At 38.1% G+C, this 23,584-nt stretch overlaps 1 protein-coding gene and 1 long non-coding RNA gene across 7 annotated transcripts in view; one reads left to right on the top strand and one right to left on the bottom strand.

Annotated features, from left to right (window-relative positions):
* The window catches only part of LOC148126072 (uncharacterized), a 77,965-nt gene extending 75,234 nt beyond the window's left edge, over positions 1-2,731 (top strand). For both annotated transcript variants that reach the window (XR_015742745.1, XR_015742744.1), the window contains exon 6: positions 479-2,731. This is a non-coding gene — a long non-coding RNA (uncharacterized LOC148126072). The remainder of the gene's footprint in view (positions 1-478) is intronic.
* The window catches only part of NAV1 (neuron navigator 1), a 249,009-nt gene that overhangs the window by 85,357 nt on the left and 140,068 nt on the right, over positions 1-23,584 (bottom strand). For all 5 annotated transcript variants that reach the window (XM_026713013.2, XM_026713016.2, XM_087929272.1 and 2 more), the window contains 2 exons: positions 23,266-23,368; positions 8,507-8,872 (listed from right to left, as the gene is read on the bottom strand). In XM_026713013.2, coding sequence (XP_026568798.1) covers positions 8,507-8,872; positions 23,266-23,368 — 469 coding nt within the window. The remainder of the gene's footprint in view (positions 1-8,506; positions 8,873-23,265; positions 23,369-23,584) is intronic.

Here is a 23,584-nt window from a genome sequence, read left to right as displayed (position 1 = left end):
TAGCATGAACATAACTCCTCTATATATTGTAATCTGGTTTTCCTATCTCAGAAGAGAAAGTAAAGACAAACAACACTAGATTTCAGTTGAAAATATAAAATAAAGTGGTATTAAGTCTACTGATCCTGAAGTTGACATGATATCAAGCTAGGACCTTCCTTTTTTTAGCCTAATGTATACAATTAATATGGCAATGAAGAACTACTTTATGATCCTTTGTTTAAATGTGATGGTATTGATGGCCACAACAATAATCAGATACTCCAGAATAACATATCCTTCTAGCTGAACAATCTCAGCCTTACCAAGTTGGTGTCATGGGTTGGCATGTTTGGCACCTGATAAAGCCCACTTCCTAAATAGGAGTAAAAACTCCCATGGCCTGCTTACTTGTCCTCTTTTTCTAGGCACAAAGGGATGAGCAAATGAATGTTGGTGACCGTGAAGAGGAGAAACAAAATTTTTTTTTATCTTGTAGGTGCACATATGACATTAAGGAAGAAGTGGACCTTCTGTAGGATCAGGGCCAAGATAGAAAAAAAATATCCTCATATTACACATATACTCCCAATAATCAACTCAGAAAGCATGAAGAACTCACATGCTACCCCCATCCACAGCTTCTCCCTGATTAAGAGCCAGCATAAACTTCCAACCAGATCTTCTGTTGGTGATATCATGAATGCCATCTTGGACACAATGTCAATTTTCTGACTCTGATATAGGTAATTTTTTTTTCAGACAATCTATAGAAGAACTGTGAAGTTACAATGTGCATCACTGTCTTCAAGTTATTTAGTATAGATTTGATCATAATGTTAGATTCAGAGCACAAAAATGTTTTCATTTTGGAAGTCAAGGTTGTTAGACAGATCCTCCCCAACCTTATCCTACTTAATGGAGTTGTTTGTAAATTTGTTTTTATTTTTGAGGAAGAAAAAGGCACTGTATTCAATGGGAACTCCAAAAGCAACAGCTGCTGAGCACAACAGGATCAATTCCCCTTAGATTCAGAGAACATTCAGTTTTATGAGTCACCGCAAATGAAGGAATATATTCTGTCCCTATGAAATACAGTCATAGATCACTTCTTGAGTCTGAATGTAAAACTCACAATCCATTTCTGTATTATTATCACTCCCTTAGCATCTCCAGAATCAGCAAATCAAAACCAGAAAGTCTTTAGTTCGTTGCTGGGTCAGCATTTAAAACCACAACATGAAATGCAGGAAGGACAAATTAAAGGCAGAAGCCGTTGAATGAGTGCAGGTGGCTATTTAAAAAGCTTAACTCAGACTGCAGCTCACTAAATATGTTGGACTTGCATTCCTATAAATTTTAGGGAATCCTGGCTTAGACGTTGAATTAGCTGACTTTCCCATCTTTGGAGAGCGAGACAGTGAAATATAATGCTTGGCAGTTTCTCCCCAGTAACCAATAGTTATGTAATAAGAGCCATCTAGCCAAAAAAAGAGTGACCAAGGAAGGCAAGCATCTACACACACACACACACACACACACACACACATTTTCCTCTAGTGAGAATAAGTTTGGAACTCACTGTAAATCCCTACTAATATAATAAAAGAGCCAGTACAGAGCATTGACTTAATACTATTATTGCTACATACAGGTCTATATAGAATAATGCCTTTCCATGCCAATTGTTTTTGGGGCAGATAACATTATGCAGAAAGGAGGTAAGAAATAGTAAGTCAAAGAAATGAAAATCATTTTAGTGCATTCAGCAAACCATTTTCAACTCTATATTCACAAATATTCATTAATTCCAGCCTATTCAATGCTATCATGCACATTCTTTAAATCAACAAATGCATAATAAGCTTTATTTTTCACACTCATTTATTTTCCATGACTCATTGAAATGAAAAAAACTGGTACATTCTGCAGACTGAAATTCCCAGATTTTACTCATTGTTCCATCCTGTACCCTTTCAATCAACATTCTGTCAAAAGCTTTCTTGGGAACATGAAACAAGTGATACATCTTTCCTTTTATATTCAAACTTGTTGCATTTTTCTTTCTATAGAAAAGATCTTGAAAATATTAATTCCTTCATTGCAGTGTCACTCTAAATTTCATTTCATCACTTTTGTGTTTAATTCTAATCATTCTGGGGAAGGGTATTTGTTTAGTGTATTGAACTATTGAACTATGCTTTATGATGTGTGGGCTTCAACTTCCAGAATTCCCCAGCCAGCATGAAATCTGGGAGTTGAAGTTCACTTATTATAAGATTGCCACTGATCTCAAAGTCTTCAGGTGCAGGTAGAAAGAACTAAATAATAATTATATTTTCAGATGAACCTCATGCAAATGCTGAACAACCCTGCTCTTCATTAAAGCATGTTTTTTTTACACTTTCATAAATGTCATACTACTAATACCAGTTTTAAGAGTTGCATTTACATTAATAATTTACAGGGTAATCTGGAAAAAAATAATGTGTAGGCTTTTAAAAGTACATACTTATTGTAGAATAGAATAGAATAGATTTCTTTATTGGCCAAGTGTGATTGGACACACAAGAAATTTGTCTTGGTGCAAATGCTCTCAGTGTACATAAAAGAAAAGATACATTTGTCAAGAGTCAAGAATCATAAGGTACAACACTTAATAATAGTCATAGGATACAAATAAGCGGTCAAATCATACTAGGAAACAGTCAATATAAATAATCAGCGACAAAGTTACAGTCATACAGTCACAAGTGGGAGGGGATGGGTGAAAGGAAGGGTGGGAGGATTAATAGTAATAGTAATAGTAATGCAGGCTTAGTACTTGTACTTGCACAGATTTAAAGTACTGTACTTCACCTTAATTACTTTCAGTGTGTCATAGCTCTGGCAGATATAAATATGGTCTTGGTATGTAATGCATTTTAAATATTAAGTACAATATAATTAGTTCTGTTACTATGATCCATCCTCAAATTAAACCTTGGGTGCAGCTGTGATTGCATTCTTATTGCTTTAAAAATTTTTTTACATGAGCTGGCCTCTTTTCAAAAGGTTGAGAAAGAAAGCCACTGAGCAATTTTTTGAACTTGTCCTGCTGTTTGACATGTTTTAGGCACTCCCAAATTAATACTAGGTTGCAAACAAGTCAGAAATCACGTGCACAATGAAAAGAAGAAAAAAAAAAGTTTTTAGCAAAGAGCCTTGGTCTGCTAGGTTCCATAAAAGCTATTCCATGAACTAAACTCTTGTAAAATTCCCTAAGTTCAAAACTATGGTTTAGAGCAGGGGTCACCAACCTTCCGGTCCTCAGGGACCACTAAATTCATAATTTTAAATCCCATGGACCACTAATATGATCTGCCTAAAGATCGGCTGGGTGGGAGTGGCTAGGAGGTCATGTGACTGGTGAGTGTGGCCAACTCGATGTCACTCACATTGAGAGGCACCTCACTAGGCTCTACTCACCCCTCCCCTCCCAGCCACTCCTCACCTGCCCACCCATGCTCCTTAGGGTCCCAACAGGAAGCAGTTGTTGGGACTAAGCAGCTTCTACGAGAAAGAGTTGGCAAAACAGCTGGCTCAGTTGAAATTGGATCTGACTGAGAAGGAGACTCAGCAAGAGCACCTCACTGAGGACTACAAGCATAGGCTTTCCAAGAAGAGGGAAGACCTGCAGGAGTGCAAGACCGGGTACCAGCACCTGCAGGCTCAGTGGCTGAGATGGTCAGCCAGTTCTGGGCCAGGATGCAGTTCCACTGGAACAAGGCCCTCAGGTTCCTTGCCACCAGTGGCACTGCCCTCCAATCTTCACCCAAAGCTCTGTACAGGAGGCTGAAGCAGACCTCAAGTTGGACTTTCTGCCCCCCTCCAACCTGCACAAAAAGTCCCCAAAGGGGGGAGACTCTCTGCAGCAACACAAACATTCATTGCACATATTTGGCCCAGAGGCTGTAATTTGAGGACCCCTGATTTAGTGCAATATAAAAAAAATGCAAATAATTTTTCTGCAGACCACCAATTTTTTCTCACGGACCATCAATGGTTCAGTTGGTGACAGCTGGTTTAGAGTAGGTGAGAGACTGCCCCATTCCTAATAATAAAGGTGACTATAACATTTATAGTAGGAGCAGCAGCAAAATAAACAATAGAGTTGGCCAATTCAATGGTCTCGCATTCATTTGCCACTTTATAGAGCAAATGACTCAGCTCAGAGTTGCTGGAACTAAGAGGTGGCCGGCCAAAAAAATTGATAAATAAAATAAATATTGATGATACATATGCAGTTTTGTTTTATGTATAACTCTGGTTAGTAATTCCTAATACTTGGGGAGAAATGAAAGATAAATTTAATTACACTAGTAAGTGTTAAATCAACATTCCTACCAATAGTGTAGTCTTACTCTTTGCAGTAAAGAGATATTTCTCAGCCTTGTATTCTGGATGGATACATTCTCAAGTTTTCCCCTTTCAAAACCACAACTTTTAGCTTTTAAGGTTTTTAGCTTTACCATAGGGCTTATATCTTAGCTTCTGTTTCTTCCAATGAATCATTTTTAAAAATTGTAAAGACATAATTATCTTTGTTCTGGTTAAATGCATCATTTTCTTTGTTTATTATATCAAGAATAAAAGGTAAAACAGGGGAACAATGTCATTTTGGGGGAGAAGTTCAAAACTGAACTGGATATTGGGCCTGTGCAAATGGACTCAGATATAGTTATAGTGCCTCAGTGGCTCAGTGCCTTCCATTAATGTGAGCCTATCAACTGTGTGGGCTATTTTCATTTTTGACAGGAGGAGATTTTTTTTTAGCTCAAAACTGAGAGGGCAGGATAAACACTTCTTACTGGCACGCAAACAAGCTTAGACTGAAAGATTTCTGTGCTCATCCACTGGTGGGAACAACAAGTCCTGAATGTCTGCCAGTTTTCTGCAAGCCTTGTAGACTTGCAAACAAATAAATTGGCCCATTTGAGATGCACTTTTAATATACTGACTCAGGCTGAACAGTCCGCTCAATCTTGGTTGCCTTTTAACTGTGCAATGAGAAGAGTTGGGTAATTGTCAAAGTTTTAGTTATTTAAAAATGACCTAAGTCTCTGATTGAGACAGATGTCTTTGGTGCTGCAGGTGCCCTTAGAAGCAGCTGCAGTAGATTTAAACAGGGAGAAATAAATAAATAAAATGAATTGAGAACTGCCCTCTAGATTAGGGTTTCTCAAACCTGGCGACTTTTAAGATGCGTGCATTTCAATTCTCAGTAGATATTAAAATATAAATCCTCAGCCGCAGGAAAAAGGCAATGACAAACCACTTCCGATATCTTGTCAAGAAAACTATAGGGACTGAGAAGAATTTTGATGTAGTGGTTAAGAAACCAGGCTAGAAACCCAGAGACTCTCTTAACCTTGCCTTGAGCACGAAGACAGCTGGGTGACCCTGGATCATTCTTTCTCAGCTGTAGGAAGAAGGCCGTGGCAAGCCATTTCCAAACTCTTGCCAAGAAAACTTCAAGAAAGTGTCCAGGCAGTTGCCAGGACTCAATATTTCAAAGTTTCTAGAAACCTGTCTCTGTCTCAGGGAATATGTTGTTTTTATGGGGTGGGGGACACAACAGAAATGCACACTTCTTTGGTCCTATAAAATAACAATGCAGTATAGCAGTGATAACACATGGATACACCAAGAAGTGTCCATTACTGCTCATGTGGTTGCATTTTTACCCAGCTGTATCTTGCAGGTCATCTATAAGTGCACCCCCCTCCCCGACCACATTGCAATAATCCAATCATAAGGTGACCAGAGCATAAGCCACTGTCTGAAAGGTCTTCAGGAAAGAATACAACTGGCATACAAGATGAACCTGTGCAAAGATGTTCCGGCCCACAGTTGTAAGTCAAGAAGGACCGCACAAGTGTACCAGTCTTGAATGGGGAAATGCATCCCCATTAAAAACCAAGAATAGCAATAGCACTTAGATGTATATATCACTTCATGGTTTACAGAGTCAGCATATTGCCCCCAACAATCTGGGTGCTCATTTTACCCACCTTGGAAGGATGGAAGGCTGAGTCAACCTTGAGCTGGTGAGAAATGAACTGCCAAACAACAGTCAGCAATCAGTAGAAGTAGCCTGCAGTACTGCATTTTATCCACTTCACCACCATGGCTCAATGGTAAGATCCATGACATTGGGGTCCAAATAGCCACTCTGTCTTGTTAGCATTGAGCCAAAGTCTGTTCCACCCCATTCAACAGCCTCCAGATGAATCTCTGCAAAGGCTCCCCTGGCCACAGCTACTGCCTAACCATTGAAGAATTGCTGTATGTCCAGAAGAGCCCCAAATCTCAAAATCCATGACTAATGCTAAAAATATCCCTAACTCAGGAAGCCCAACAGCCAAGCCATTCAATTTTGTGAGGACTGAGCTGATCTCTTCTTCCCCATTCAAACCCAAACAGCCTTTAGACTCTGGGTTAGTACTCTGACAGCTTCACCGGTGCAGCCTGGGGTTGAAATGTATAGTTGCACATTATCAGCATATTGATTATGCCAATCCCCTGTTTCATATCAATGGTGAAATCACAGAAATTTTCTGTCCCATCCTACTATCCCATGTTCAATGAGACATCTCCTCTGCAAGCAATTAAATTGTACAATGTGGACATGTGGGCAGCTGTCTCTGATTTGAAGACAATGTCCCTTAATTCAGAACACAGAAGAATACAGCAGCAATTACTTCAAATCCACATTTTTATGATCATTAATTTAAAAAGTTGCAGCTGTTTTAAAAAATGGAATTTTCTAAACATTGCTCTGCAAGTTTATTTTATTCTTTTGTTTTTAAAAAAATACAAAAAAGGGAAAAAAGACAAAAGAAGATAAAAACAATTGTTCTAAAAAGTAGTTGTATATACTCTATATCAGGAGTGTCAAATACATGGCTCGTGGGCCGGATGTGTCAGGTGCTGGCCACGCCCACCCCAATTTAGCAACAGGGAGAAAAGCCCCAACATGTCACGTGACGATGATATGACAACGTGAATTTGACACCCCTGCTCTATATAATCTATATAGAGGTACGTTATAATACAATAACAGAGTAATTTATTTTAAAACTTATATGGCCGCTTATCCTAAATGTGATAGTACCAGATGGCTCACAACAAAACCAATAAAACCAATAAACAACACTCATGCACAGGAAGCACATTCCCAATCACAATGCCATAACACTTATCAACTACTTGGGGGAACAGTCAGGGGCTTCACAGTCTTCCAGAAGACTAAAAGGGCACAGACACTTTCTAGATCTCAAGGGCGCTTGGGTTCCAAAGGGCTGAGACATCTACAGGGGAGGCATAGCTCAAAAGTCTCACCAGGTGACAACGTTTAAGGAAAGGGACCTAATGCATACTCATCTTTGCAGTGGTGAGCTGGACAGATATCCTCAAGAAGAGATAAACAGGCACCATCCATTCAGGACTTTAAATGTGTTAATCAGTACCTTGAACTGATGATATCATCATCTGGTTCCAAAAACACTGATTATTTTTTTCTAGCAAGAATTTTTAGATTAAACTATGTTATCTATCATTTTTTTCCAAAAATTAAGAGATTTTTTTTTCCTATAGAGAGGAAAAATTTATAAGCAAAGATCTAGAGAAAGATCTGTTGGCAACTCAAAGTTACTCATCGCTTCACAAGAACTCTTGATGTTCCAAAAGGGAAACCACAGTTCAGTCACATAGTGCTTATTTCTATCTGATTGGTATTAGTGATTAGCTTGTTTATTCTATATTCTATTAATAGCAATGTTAAGAGGCTTCATAACTGGATTCAAAACTTGTCACAATCATATCTGTAGACCAAAGTTCTGTGATCAACAAGGATTCTTCAGCATAATTTTCAAAAATATATAGTTTCTTTGTTTTTAGATTAACTTCTTCTTGTTTATGGATAAATAAGCTAAATTTGGTTACCACATGGTACAAGACAGATCATGTGTTGTTCATGCTTTTAAAAATGCTTACTTGCTAAAACTGTGTTTACCAGAATGGTTAGCTACTAAACAATTGGTCCTAAAATATTGTAGAGACATTTATTTTACTTTATTTGAAGTAAAGTATTTAGGCTTGAAGATATCATTGTCAGTGAAACATTTGACAGGAAACATGTGTTCCATATGATCACAGGGTTTTATCCATCTGGATGAATCACCTCTAACAGTATATCACATTGGCCAAGCTCCTTTTTTCCTCTGGAAGTAATAATCCAATAAATGTCCTTATCTAAATCCCTGTCTACCAAAAACCTTTTCAACAAATGTATCTGGCTCTATTGCATGTCTTGGGTATTTATCATTAACCTGCCAGGGAAATAGTTGCATAGTAAAGGGAGGAAAAAATACAGAAATGTAATCTATTAATATGGCTATGATCTGCCTTGGATATTGCTATATACAGAACATCAAGCCTAATTTTAAATAGTCAGCTGATGTTTCTAGAGGGCTAGGGTACTCACCCTGTGGTGATATCATCATCTTCAGTCATTGTCTTGCCCATTAAGTCACTGTCACTCATGTACCCAGATTTAAGATCTACGTCATCAGCATCAAGGGATTCCACCAGCTCCAAACGGGAAATGTGGCTGAGCTTGCTGGGACTGCGCATGGGCATGGTGTGGGAATAATGAGCTCGTTCCCCATGCATGTACCAGCTAGAAGTGCCTTCTGAGCGACACCCCCCACCGACCGAAGGAGCATCTCCGGCTTGCAGGCGTGGGCTGGACTGACCATACCGCCATGACAGAGGGGAGGAACGGTTGGATAGGCTAGATACACTGCGGGGATTGGCTTCATCACTATCATAGCACGTCATCTCCAACGAGCTGCAGGAGGAGAGAAGAAAAAGGTGGAAAATTAGACCAACGAGGGATGAGATTCAGCAAGACATTTCTCAAATCCAGAGTAGACTTATCTGAGTTGTAAGTTCTCAGATAGGGCCTTTTTCCAGACCTTAGTTTTTGGGTGAAACTTGTTTTTCTAAATCTTGACCACATTAAGACATGTGATTTCAATGTCTAGAATTCCCCACTTAACCATGTCAAGCTTGGGAAATACTGGGTTAAGGAATTAGGGGTTACCTTGAAAGGAGCAGTCGTGCTCCCATGCCCAAGATTTTAATTCAAAGCCATTGTTGAAGAGAAGGAGAACAGTAGCAACTCAAAGCTCTCCCAAAGGATTTAAGGGGTACAGACAGTGTTGTATGTTACCCGCTTTTCTACCTGCTCTTTTTGACTGAATTGTTCACCCAGATCAATAAGCACTGAAACTGTCTCCTGCACTAATCCATAGTATGCTTCTCTCTACTATCTCATTTTTATCCAGGGTGACCACTTTGACAAATGTCACTTGGCAGTACTGAAAGCCCTGTAGCAGGCCACAACCAGATTTGATTTCTTTTTATTACTAAAAGTCTGGTGGTGGCTACCTGTGCCTATAGATTTTTAAGTTAGTAATTTGATTGCATTTACACCACCAACCAAGAGCTATGTGTGCACAATATCATAGCACTGTATATGCAGGCTGAAAGACATCAGATTTGAATTCCAAAAATACATGTGTCTACTATTGTAGATGGCAGTAGGATAACTCTTTACTGCCCTCTAGTGATTGCCTGGATTTCAGTCCGCTATCCCAATATAGCAAACCTAATCAGACAGTAGCACTGTTTTTGCACTAAGCTTCTTGAAGTTCAAAGAAAACACTCTTAAGCTTATTTGCTATTGCTCTCCATTTTCTTGTAGATGGACAGTTCTGAATAGCTTCAGTGGACCTTCCCAACATTATGATTCTGTAATTTTAGCTAGCGATATTACAGCTCTGTTCTGGCACTAAACAGCTGTAATATCACTAGATAAAATCACAGAATCATAACGTTGGGAAGGTCCACTGAAGCTATTTAACAGGAAGGAAGGAAGGAAGGAAGGAAGGAAGGAAGGAAGGTAATGTCAGTCGAGAATTTCACAGACATTTTAGGACTGCAACAAGAACTGCAACGTTATTATATCACATAATAATCCTAAGAATCTCTCCTGCACAATAGCTCTTATATCTCTTGTATCTCCATATTTATTGTGACTAAAATTTCCAAGATTTCCAACCTGCAGAGCTTAATTGTAGGAGTATTATTCTGATAAAACTCTGACTTGCTCATAAGTTGCCTGGTTTGCTACTGAGGAAACAATTAATTAGATAGACTATTGGTCTAATTTAGTAAAGCTTTTCTCATATCTTTATCTTCAGCTTCAAATGTTCAACTGTTCAGAGGAGCTCAACTTCACAATGGATGCTGTAACTATCAGCAAAATACAACAGTTTTGCAAACTGTTCATATTTCTGTGTCTAATTATGGGTATAGACCCAGACATTTTCTAGGGCTTTGGACAGCATTATAAAGTATTTGGTGCTTTAGAAAGAATGGGAATGTGAAAACAGTGCCTGTCCTTAAAGCAGGCACAGATTTCCTTGGGCTTATAAATGCACCCTGCTGACATGATATTAGAGTTATGAATACATCTATCCTGTTATAGATTTGTTATGGTTTATATCTAGAGAAATGGAATTGCCATCTCAAATGCATCCAATATTACTGCCTATGCTATGTGGAAATTGCGCTCCTTTGTGATATTGTATTTTGCTGATAATTCCTTTACATATACAGAGTTGGACAACTTATCATTGGAAATTACAATTCAGCCTTCCAACCTGTTAATTAGCCAAAGGAAATGAGTGATTTTATCATAAGGAACCAAAACCCAAACACTTCCATCTCAATTTAAATACAAGAGTGCAATTTCCCCATACTAAGCAATTGTCAGCTCACCTTTGATTTATTTATTAAATTTATATGCCACACATCTCACTGATAACTCTTTACCATAATGTTCAACTGAAGAATCTTCTATATATGGATCTATGATTTTGGGGAAGAATAATAAGCACACTTTGTTTTTGTTTATTTATTTATCAAACAAATGTATACAGCCTCCCTACTCACACACAGTATCTCACACAGTTAACTTTCTTTTTGGTCTTTCTTTGACCTTTTGATTTTATATTATTTGAATGAAGTATGAGTATTTCTTTTTACTAGTACTGAAATGCATTTGACATTATTCTTTTACAAAGGAGGAAGCTAAGCTATTCTTTCACCCACACTTTCTGGAAAACCATTATGCCTTCTGAATAGAAACCAATGCAGATCATTATCTCTTAGTGATGACTTGAATAACTATTAATCACAGGCTTTAAATAGCTGTGGCACAAATTCACATGAATAACAACTTACAATTTAAGTACTTCTCTTAACTCATGGCATACCATGGACAGTGATATAAAAACTGGGCCTTGGAACTGGTGTGTAAAATGTAGGAAAGCATGATCAAGCCGGCTGATAACATTATGTTTCCATTACAAATAAAGACAAACATTAGAGTTAATGGCCCCTGCTGATATTCTAGCTCCCAGGCATGCATTTCATTTAGGTTCAATAAAACCAACACTGCACAGCAAATACAAACTGATAACTGAAACCATATCTGGAATGGATTCTCCCCAATCACAAAGGGGAGACATGGAAGCAGCCCACGAAGCCTGCATGTACAGTTTCAGTAATTACATTATTAACAAGCTTCGATGAATGAACTGAAATTAAATGCTAATAAAAATATATCACATTTAAAAATAAATTTCTATCCATGCTTCCTCAAGTGGAACATGTACTGCTATTAAAGCTGAAGACATATCTAAATGATGATGTTGATGATGGTGTTATCCATTCACTCATGTCCAGTTCTTGGTGATTCTATGGGCTAGATCTCTCCATATCTTTTGATCTTGCACTTAGATCTAAATAATTGTTTCTATATTTTCCCCAATAATATTGAAACTATTACATTTTCCTAGAAATGAGAACAGCTCCTACAGCAACCTAAAATCACATCTTAGAGGTATTATAAATTGTTTTTATATACTTCCAGCTTTAAACGGGAGCCTTCTGCTGGCAAAAATTCACACCATGAGTATCCACTGCCTATTCTACATCAGTGATATCCATTCTGAAACCCTGTCTTTTAGCTCAGCCACATGGCCAGGCAGTAAAGTTCACACACTCCAAATTCTCAAAAGGAAATTCCTTCATTTTCCATATGTCTTCTTATTTGAGCAAGGCAGCGCCACTAGGATATCATAAGCTTTTTCAGCATCATGTTGTATATTAAATTGGTTCTTCTATCTGGTTTATTTCTTGCCTTCAAATGGCAGAAGTTCATGGAACAATTTTAATAGCAGGAAAATAAAACTAGCATTTCAGATTTCATACATAACATGATTTTAAACAGCAAAGAATAACTCCTTAAAAAAGATATCAGCATTTTCAAATTCTACTTACATACTTACTGTATGTGTTCATTCAATGACCAAAAGTTACTTTAGTACAAATTAATAACAATTATTATTTATTTATTCATTCATTCATTTAAATAGCCACCCATCTCATGGAAAGTGACTCTGGGTTTATAAGAGGTGGAGGGGAATAATTAGGCTGTTTTATACAAGTTTTATTTAGGACACAAGGAACTGTCCTGACAGGAGTGGACAAGTTTTAATATTTGCCTGGAGAATGAAGAATTGAAGATGGTGAGCAGTAATGCAAAACAGGGAGGATTCTACCTTGCGCTCAAGGTCTGGAATTTCACTTTTTCTTAAATGTTAAAGGAAGTCTGATTTTTTTTCTTGATTTTTTAAAAAAATCTCTGTAAAATCTATTTAGGGTGTCAAGTACAATTTCAGTAGCATTAAACAGAGAAAGAACTAAAGACATTAAGGAGCAGTTCTGAGAACTACATCTGTTATATAATTTTAGATAGCTATAAGAAGGAATGGCAGAACCTGAGGTGAAGTCAAATCAGCTTAGAGTCTCTATGTAGCCACACATGGACTAAGTCCAACCCATCTTCAGTTCTGTTCACCTTTATCTTGTGCAAAAATAGTCTAACCCAGGGCTGTCAAACTCCTGGCCTGTGGGCCAGATGCCTACGCACTGGCCTTGCCCACACCCAGTTTAGCGAAAGGAGGGAAAGTCCTGATATGTCATGTGACCCCGCCATGATGATGTGAGTTTGACACCCCTGGTCTAACCATTTAGTTGAGTAAATTCCCAAACGTAGGCATGAAAACTTTACATTGGTTCTAGTCTTCCCACCTGGTGCTATGGTAGCATAGGCAAACAGGGAATATTTTACAAAAGGGCACATTCAAAATGTGATTTAGTCCCATGCACCCTAAAGTGTGTACACTTTAGTAAAGAAGGAGCATCTTATAATCTATTGTGGTTGAGTGTGTGGGTTTAATTTAAGATTCAATTTTTTTCTTTAATGACTTAATTAACAGCTTAATTTTGCAGGAACATTAAAACTTAAAATAAAGGACAAAATTGGAATAATATGGGTGTTATATTACTAAATATAATCCCTGTTCTTTAGAACCCACTGCTATTTGCCTACTTTTTGGCACACTATTATTTTGATCATGGGGTATATTCTTCTGTTAAATGGTTTAATCCTTCAACAAAAGTATGGGTGTGCCAACTCGTGGCTCAAAGCAATATATTATATTGTACAACATACACACACCCAGATATTCATTTTTTCCCAAAAGAAAGTGTTAGTGTTTGGGGATAAACCCCCTAGCAGAGTGTGCAGCAGCAGTCAAGCCAGGCAGCCAAATGAGAGAGAGGCTGGGCCCAAGAGTATACACACACTTGAGACAATAACACTGTTTGTGGTTGTAAATAGATATTTAATTCATACAGAGTAAGAAGAGTCATTCAGTCCATATGTCAGTATCCAGTTTATCTATCCAGTTATCAAGTCCATTTACAGTCAGTACAAAGTTCTTATCTGCTTGTTTAACTTCTCTCTATGATACCTTTCTCACCAAGACAATGCTGAATCCTCAGCTCACTAGGCAAACAGTCCTTGTGTTCAGGTGAAATTGTATCTGGCACAGTAGCCTCCAAGAGTAAGCAGATAGACGTTTCAATACACAGCAGGCAGCAGACCTGGAACAGTAACCAGGTGCATCCAGAAGCCGGACTCATACAGTTGCATCCAGAAGCCGGGGCTATTACGTTTCCCCTCCTACCTATATGGCTGCCTGCAACCGCACCCACAATGACATTGCAGTTTCTTGTGCTTAAAGCTACATAGCACTTTAAGCTAGGTTTACATATTTATTCAACCAAACCAGTTGGAGTATTCATATACCCAACATTCTCCCCTTTTGGGTGACATAAATATGTAATGCCTTTACAATCTGAACCCATATTTTTTACAATTCTCTAGATGCTTAATAGCACCTTGGGCTTTAGTAAAATGATCAGCTACATTGTCCTCCGACATACAGTATTCCAGCTGTATCAATTTACTCTGTACAGATTCTCTTACATTAAGATACCTCAAATCTGTATGTTTACTTCTCGTTTTAACTGCAATACTTGTGGCCATTTTAATTGCTGCCTGATTATCTTCATGTACAACTATAGGGTAATTTACAGTTATACCCATATCCTTCAACATTTGTTTGTACATGATCAACTCAGTACACAATAAAGATAAACAGGAGAATTCTGCCTCCATAGTAGACAAACTTATATGCTGTTGTCTAATTGACTTCCAGCCAATTAATGTCTTACCCAGCATTATGGCTATTCCTGAAGTCGATTTTCTAGTATCTCTTTCTGCTGCAAAACTAGCATCTGCATAAGCACTCAATATGAGATCACCTTCTGGTTCTAAATACAGTGCATGGTGTAATGTACCTTTAAGATATCTTAAGATTCTTTTCAATGCTATCCAGTGACATTGAAGCGGGTCATTATTGTGTCGAGCCAGCTGATTAATACTAAAAGCAATATCTGGCCTTGACCAATTGCTAATATATGATAAGCTACCAATCAAGGATTGATACAGTTCCTTATCACATTTGGGACTTTGTATATTCATTTTGCAAATATCCTGACTCATTGGAGTCTTTGCAGGCTTACAAAGTTCCATTTTATAATCCATTAGCAATTTAGATATCTTATCTTCCTGAGATATCTTATACCCTTTCTGTGTTCTCAATATATTCAAACCTAGATATCTCTTTATCTCACCTAATTGCTTGATTTTTACTTTCTTAGCTAATGATGTTATTATTTCATTTGCTTCATCATTAGTCTTAGTTATCAGAGCAATATCATCAGTAAACAATAATAATAATGATATCTTCCCATTCTTTTCTCTCTTAAATAGACATGGGTCAGCTAAACCAGCTTTAAATCCTATATTGGTCAGTTCCTTTACAATATACTGGTTCCATTCATAGCCCGATTGTTTAAGACCATATAGGCTCTTCTTTAATAACCAACAATCATTATCATTATTATTGTCTCCTTTAAATCCATTAGGCCTTTTCATATACACAGTATGTCTTAGTGGAGCATGCAAGTAAGCAGTTTCCACATCTAAATGGTTAACTATATACTTCTTGCTTGCTGCCCACACTAAGGCTGCCCTTAAAGTTGCTGCTTTAAGACTAGGTGCAAATACTTCATCATAGTCCTTTGCACTTTGTCTAAAGCCTTGGGCTACTAGCCTTGCCTTATGGATTGTGTTTCCATCCTTGTCTATTTTTATTTTAAAAATCCACTTGCAGCCAATGGGTTTTTCATTACTAGGTAATCTCACATTTTCATACACCTGCATATCCTTCAGAGACTTCAATTCTTTATTAATTGCTGCATACCATTTTTCTTTCTCTTTAGAAGGATATCTTTTTATCTCATCCACAGTAGATGGAACTCTATTTACCTGGCACACTGTGTTAGCCTGGTATCTATCAGGCGGTCTAGAAATACGTGTAGTCCTTCTGGGTATTACTGGGCTTGGTTGAGTTACTACCTGTTCCTCATCCTCAGCTATTTCTTCCTCTAGGGGCTCTACTTCATCCTGTACTTCTTCCTTTACATTATTTTTAAAGTTACAGGGATACTTAATGGGATTTCTATATGATTCAATAATCACCTCGTTATTGCTATCCTGCTCTAACTTATCCCATCCTACGTGCTCTAGAAATTGGGCATTGGCACTACATAACACCTTAGATGTGCCTTTCTCCCAAAATCTATATGCCCTATGGTTAGCTTGGTAACCAACGAAGAATAATTGTTTAGCTCTATGTTGCCCTTTACGCCTGAGTTGTGTAGGGATATGCACCCATGCTGGTGCACCAAATGTGTGCAGGTAACTCAAATCAGGCTTCCTGCCATGCCACATGGTGAATGGTATTTCACCAGTAGTTGAGTTAACCACGTTATTTAATAAATTATTAGCACACATTGTTGCCTCCCCCCACAAAGAATCAGGTAACCCAGAATCAGTTAACATAGTACGGGTCATTGCCTGCAATGTTTGGCCTCTTCTTTCTATATATGCATTGTGCTGTGGTCTGTATGGTGCAGATCTCTTATGAGCTATTCCAGCTGCCTTTAATCTATTCTGGAATTTGCTATTGACAAATTCCGTGCCATTATCTGTCACCAAGGTTAACAGTTGCCGTTTGCTTTTCCTTTCTGCAAACTTTAACCAGTTGAAGAAATGTTGATATGTTTCAGTTTTGCTTTTCATTAAGTAGCAAAACCCATATCTAGAGTAATGGTCCATAATGCTCAGTATATATCGAGCACCCCCCATACTGGGTTTCTTTGGACCTATAATGTCTGCAAATACTACTTCTAAAGGTTCTTTAGTTTTAAAACCATTTAGCCTATTTGCAGACAATATTTTACTCTTATCTTCACAACAGACATTACAACGCAAATACTTATCACAGGGCTTTAACCTTATTCCTTCAGATAACTCTACTGTACGTTTTAGCATTTTAAAATTTACATGCCCCAAACGCCTATGCAATAAATGGATACATTCATCATGAGGCTTGTCATTATTAAATACAGTTTGTGCCTCCCCTTTCTTACTATCATGTAAGACATACAATGCTCCATTTAAAGCTGCAGTTACCTTTTTGCCATTTCTTTCCAGTATGCACTTATTATTCTTCATATCACAATTGCTAAACATGGCCAGTTCAAAGGATTTCTTTGGCTTCTTTAAATTCTGGCTTTTTCCTTTTCTGCAGAATCTTGCCAAATGTCCTCTGCCTCCACAATTAAAACACTTTTTAATTGTGTATGCCGTTGAAGATAACTTCTCTTCTTCCGGGTGCTTTCCTTTACATAGCTGGTTTCTCTCAGGCTTTGAAGATAATTTCTCTTCCTTATGTTTATCTTCCCTCAGCTGTTGACGTTCACTCCTTCTCCTGGCTTCCTCTAATAGCCTGCCGGTTATCTCAGTTACTGATAAACTGTCTTTAGGCAATACCTCTAAGGCAGTCACAAAATCATCATAGCTTCGATCCAGAGAAGACAATATAATGTATACTTGTTGCAACTCATTAAATACAAGCTCTTTTTCTTGCAGTTCTTGAAAAATGCTTTTCATACAGTTTAAATGAGTTAACATGTCTCCATTTATCTCAAGATGTGTTCTAAACAGCTTCCGTGTAAGATTGATATGAGCTCCTACACTGTCTCGAACATAAATCCTTTTAAGACTATCCCAGCAGTCTGCAGCATTTTCCACTCCACGGATATGAATGAGTTGCTGGTCAGACAGGGTGAGACCTATGATGCACAAAGCCTGCTCATTTTTTCTTTCATAGTCCTGTATCAGTTTATAATCCTCTTCATCGTTGGGATTTAAGTTAGATACATCTGGTGGGTTTGTAATTATGTCCCACAAGCCTTCTCTTCGTAGCAGTAAACTACAATTCATTGACCATGAAACATAGTTTGTTCCATCTAGTCTGGCTATCATGGACAGACTTGGCAAATTTACTTGTGCCATTGCTCTGCAGAAAAATAACTATTCAACAAACAGTTTGTCTTTACAGCAATGTGTAACTCTTGACCAAAACTCTCACTGGTATATCCTGGTTAGCTAGACTGTGCACACTGCTGGGCCCATAACCAATGTTAGTGTTTGGGGATAAACCCCCTAGCAGAGTGTGCAGCAGCAGTCAAGCCAGGCAGCCAAATGAGAGAGAGGCTGGGCCCAAGAGTATACACACACTTGAGACAATAACACTGTTTGTGGTTGTAAATAGATATTTAATTCATACAGAGTAAGAAGAGTCATTCAGTCCATATGTCAGTATCCAGTTTATCTATCCAGTTATCAAGTCCATTTACAGTCAGTACAAAGTTCTTATCTGCTTGTTTAACTTCTCTCTATGATACCTTTCTCACCAAGACAATGCTGAATCCTCAGCTCACTAGGCAAACAGTCCTTGTGTTCAGGTGAAATTGTATCTGGCACAGTAGCCTCCAAGAGTAAGCAGATAGACGTTTCAATACACAGCAGGCAGCAGACCTGGAACAGTAACCAGGTGCATCCAGAAGCCGGACTCATACAGTTGCATCCAGAAGCCGGGGCTATTACGTTTCCCCTCCTACCTATATGGCTGCCTGCAACCGCACCCACAATGACATTGCAGTTTCTTGTGCTTAAAGCTACATAGCACTTTAAGCTAGGTTTACATATTTATTCAACCAAACCAGTTGGAGTATTCATATAACCAACAAACTTCCTCAATATTTCCTGGCTACATATAATTCAATGTTATATCCCTAGCTTAAGGTTAGTTTAGATTAACCATTAGCTTTTTCTAGGCAAGCATATCAGCCTTGAGAAAAATCTATTAGAACATTTTAAACAGGAATTTATTATTCTAATGCTTCAAGCTACACTAATTTCTCAAGTTAATAATTTAAATTAGCAAAGAAATGACTGTTCATTCAAACAATATCTCCAATCCAATAGTATCTCCAGCTTATCAGGTAGCAAAGGCTACTGCATTTCTTCCCTACTTATTACATCTATTTTTTGAAGCATATTATCATATTCTTGATATCAAGAATATTATCATATTCTTAATTTGTGTACTTCACACTGAACACTCTTCAGATAAACAAAATGCCTATACAAAGAAAATGAATTTATCAATGGGTATTCCCCTCTAACATAGTTTCTTTATATATGGAAGCATACCAGTGCGAGCAAAGAAGAAATAAAGTTCAAAGAGAGTTTTAGTGAAGTAACCTAGAACTAAGGAAAAATTTCCTGACAGGTGGAACAATTAATCAGTGGAAAAACTTGCCTCCAGAAGTTGTAAATGCTGTAACACTGGAAGTTTTAAAGAAGAGATTGGACAACCATTCGTCTGAAATGGTATAGGGTTTTCTGCCTAAGCAGGGGGCTGGACTAGAAGACCTCCAAGGTCCCTTCCAACTTTATTATTCCATTTTATTTACTGTGCTCTTACTGTGCTTGTAGAAGCCTAGTGGTATCTTATTCAGGAAAAGCTTTGAGAGTTCCAATGCAAAAGGAAAACTAGAATAGGAACCTCAACATGCATGTGGTTTAGTGTTGACATTTCTTTTATATTCAATATATGAGCACTTCCAAATAATTTTGATTATTTATTCATTATCCTTGGAGAAAGATTGTATTCAATTTTATCTATTATTTCTGACTATTATTTTTGACTAATATTCAACTGACTAACTGAATATCAAGATGCTATTTCCTAATGCATACAAAGAGAGAAGATTCCACTGAAAAATGTTTGTTTAGGATGTAACACACTGATTTTAGATATAAGAACTCTTTAATACCTACAATGAAAACAGAAATGAAAGCAATAGACACCACTGACTTGTTATCTAAAGACTAGTTGTCACACAGAACAAATACATAGAAATCGCTATGTGATTATAGCCAAATGAATTCAGAACAATGAAATCCACCGTGAAAGAATATAAGATATAATTTGAATTTGAGACAATGTCTTTACCACTGTATGTCCTTTAATCATTGAGTTTACTGGTTATAACATTGGACTTAAGATTTCTTTAATCTTTTCTTCAGAAACAACAAAAGGAAAAGCATTGTGGGCCTTAAAGACTAATTTATGATTTGTGGACTGCAAGTCATATCATCAAGGGTATCACATGCTTCTCAAGTCATAGGCTTATGCACACATATGTGTATATCTTTTTATTCTAAAGACGAAGTATGTCTTTAATATGTTTTTTTTTGATAGTCAGTGACTATCCCTGCCTTGAATCTGAAGAAGAGATTACAGTCTCTGAATACCTATGTTGTTAGACCAATAAGTGTCATAATACTCTTTTTGGTTCAACTTCAAGAGACTAAAATAGCTACTCTTTAGAACCTATTTCTTCCTAGTTCTTGCATACATCACAAGCAATGAATGGATGAATGATTGGCTTCCTGATGGGCATAAGCATAAATGCAGCTGTTAAACATCCTTAAAGAAACTGATTGCCTTGAATCTATCTGGCAGAAAACACATGTGCAGTCAATGATATGTACAGAGATTCTGTTATATTGGCATCTTCTCATCTCTCAAGATGCATATGCTTTTCCTCTTGGCTAGCCGAGCTCTCTCAAAACTAGCCTTCTATAGAAGAAACAAATGCCTTGGATTTCTTCCATGAAGCAATCTCTCTTGATCCAACCTCCAGCACACTTAGCTAAACAAATCATCTGGAAGCAGCCCAGCAGTCCTCCCTTGCTGGATCTTGTGCTGTAGTGACTCATCTGGGTGGAGTTCATCTGCCAGCTCCCACCCTACACGGAGTGAGGCAGTCAGTGTGAGACTTCTATTTTATATTGTGAGCCAGAATCCCTTCTTGTGGTGTGTGGTATAAAACAGGACAGAAACTAAGACACCAACTGAGCAACACTGAGGGAGCACTGCATTTAGAGAAGCAGTCAGTTATTACTTGAAGTCAGGGGTGGGATTCAAATTTCTTAACAACTGGTTCTGTAGGTGTGGCCTAATTTGTGGGTGTGGCTTGGTGGTCATGTGACTGGCTGGGCGTGGCTTGATGACTGGGCATGGCTTCTTTGTAAATATTATAAATATTTATGTAAATATTGAATTTTTTTTTTAAAAAGAGCAACTTTTATCCAAAATCAGGCAAAGCAGACAGGCAGTTTGAGTTGCTACAGAATCACAGATTAATTCAGAGATCTCTTTCTGCAATCGGCTACCTGAGTCTGTCACATAAAATTTGTTTGCTAGCAAACTCATAAAATTTGCTAGCAAGCAAACTCACAAAATTAACTCACTACACACCATGTACGTAAATATTGAATTTTTCATTTAAAAAAGAGCAACTTTTACCCAAAATCAGGCAGAGCAGGCAGGCAGATTGAGTTGCTCACAGAATCACAGATTCCTTAGAGATCTGTGTTGCTGCCATCTGCTACCTGAGTGCACTGAATAATAGAAGCTTCGGGCTCCGGACTGCTTTTAGATTAGCTAAAAAGCAAGAAATCTGATGTTTCCTGCTTCCTAGCTAATCTAAATCTCCCGGCACAGCAGAACAGCTGATGGTCAGGGGGGAAAAGGGAAAAATAGCAAGTTTGATGGTGTGCATGCCAGGTGAGCAGGAGGGGCGAGGCCAGCCAGTGGCACGATTAGCCAGTTCTCTGGCAGGTAGAATCCTACCCCTGGTGAGAGTGCATTTTGCGCACGCCTGTAGACCATTTCCTAAAACTTCAACTGTGCCACCCGGACAGCTGGCAAGCGCTTGAAAGCATTTGAAAATCCTCTTCTTTCCTGCTTTTTCAACCTCAGCTGTTCTGCGCAAAGCATCTTAGGTTGAAAAAGCAGGAAATAAAGGACAGCCAAGAGCCCGGACGGGTGGCTGGGCCAAACAGACCAGCAGACACCGAACCAGTTCACTGTCTGCTGCTCTTCAGAGCTACCGGTTTTATAGAACTGGGCCAAACTGGTAGCATCCCACCCCTGCTTGAAGTTCACTCAAATACACACATAGACACACAAAATCTGTGACCTGCATACACAATCTGTGACCTGCATTAATATATGGATTTATGTGCAAAATGTATTCAAATGATTCCAGCTGTCTTTTAGTAACTTCAAACTCAACCCGGAGCTAATGAGCAACTTGAGAAAGAAACTAAATTCACACTGTCAGACAGTAAAGCTTTATAGTTAAGCATCTCCTTTTGTACTGGTGTATTATTAAAGTCAGTATCCATGCTCCAGTGCAAAGCTGATAATGTAATTCGGGATCCAAGAGATTTAAACTATAGAACTGAGCACAAAAGTGAGCTGATGGTAACCATGTTTTCCTCATTCCCTAAGATGGCAAAAAAATTATCTGATCACCATTTCCATGTGCCTGGAGAATGATCACCTTGCCAGCCAATTCCTTCTCTTGTTTCCACCAAATTACATTGACACATAGTTGTGGTTTGCTCACTGGAGGACCAAAAAGCTGCTGTCACTGCATTAGCTCATTTGGACAATAGGGAGCCAAGGGAAAGTTTTACTACCCAGAGGCTGCTGCCAAAAGCTTAGGGCTGAGAAATGGGAGCACTATGATTCCAGCTTTGTGTGCTAATTTCACAAGTCCATCATCCTTAAGACTATAGAGATTATTGATAAAACCAAATATTTTAACCATGGTTTGTTGATTAAGTCATAACAGTTTGGTTTTCGTGTAAAGCTAAGTTGTAGCAGCTAGGTTCAAACATCAGATTAAATCAAACAAACCTAACACATTAGGGTTAGGGTTTGGTGAAAATAGTCTTCTATTTTTAGGAGCACTATATTTGTGTTTTCGAATAAATGTGCCTTGACTTTCTGAATCAAAACACAGGCTAATCGCACTGCTGTCAACATCAAAATACATCCTAATACTATTAACACAGATCACAGCACGCAGAAAAGGGAAGGCCCAAGATTAAAGAACAGAACTGACTTAATTAACAGAACTGAATAATTTTATAAAATCAGCATCTTATGTTAGAGTCTGCAGAAAAGAACAGCATATATGAAAAATAGGACATCCGCCTTTCTAATGCCAGCTTTTCAAAATCCTAATCCTTTAGGATAGAGGTGCTTTTTGAATTTTACCAAATGAGCCATGCTAGCGCTTTTGCCCTTTGATTTAATAAAAGATCAAACAGAAATTGGCCAACTGATTTATATTAATCCTCTAAAACGTCACTTCAGTGCTTTAGCCAAGAGCAGAGGGAACCAAGAGCACAGATCTCACCTGTGAGTTACTTGGGAGCCCCGTAAGCTGGACATGGTCTCTTCAAGGTTCTGCCGCAGATCAAGCACATTTTGTACTGTCCTCTTTCTCTGGGATTCAGGGTCTATTGGGAAAATGGATAATATATTCAAGATTGATATTATGTTGAAAGAACATGGTATCACTCAGACAGTGTACAATTTTTCCACATATTCCAAAAGTCCTTGCATGACTTTCATCTGTCCATTCATGGACTACTTATCACCTGCTACAACCATACTCATGCCCAGCTTTTCACAATTATAGTATTTACCTTTCTCACTTGTTCATATTCCCTTTC

Source organism: Pseudonaja textilis, chromosome 3 (assembly GCF_049901715.1).
Source record: "Pseudonaja textilis isolate UNSWEBS1 chromosome 3, rPseTex1.2, whole genome shotgun sequence".
In the NCBI taxonomy this organism is placed as follows: Eukaryota; Metazoa; Chordata; class Lepidosauria; order Squamata; family Elapidae; genus Pseudonaja; species Pseudonaja textilis.
The sequence above is the reverse complement of the archived record's forward strand: the minus strand, read 5'-3'. Positions and strand labels throughout refer to the sequence as shown.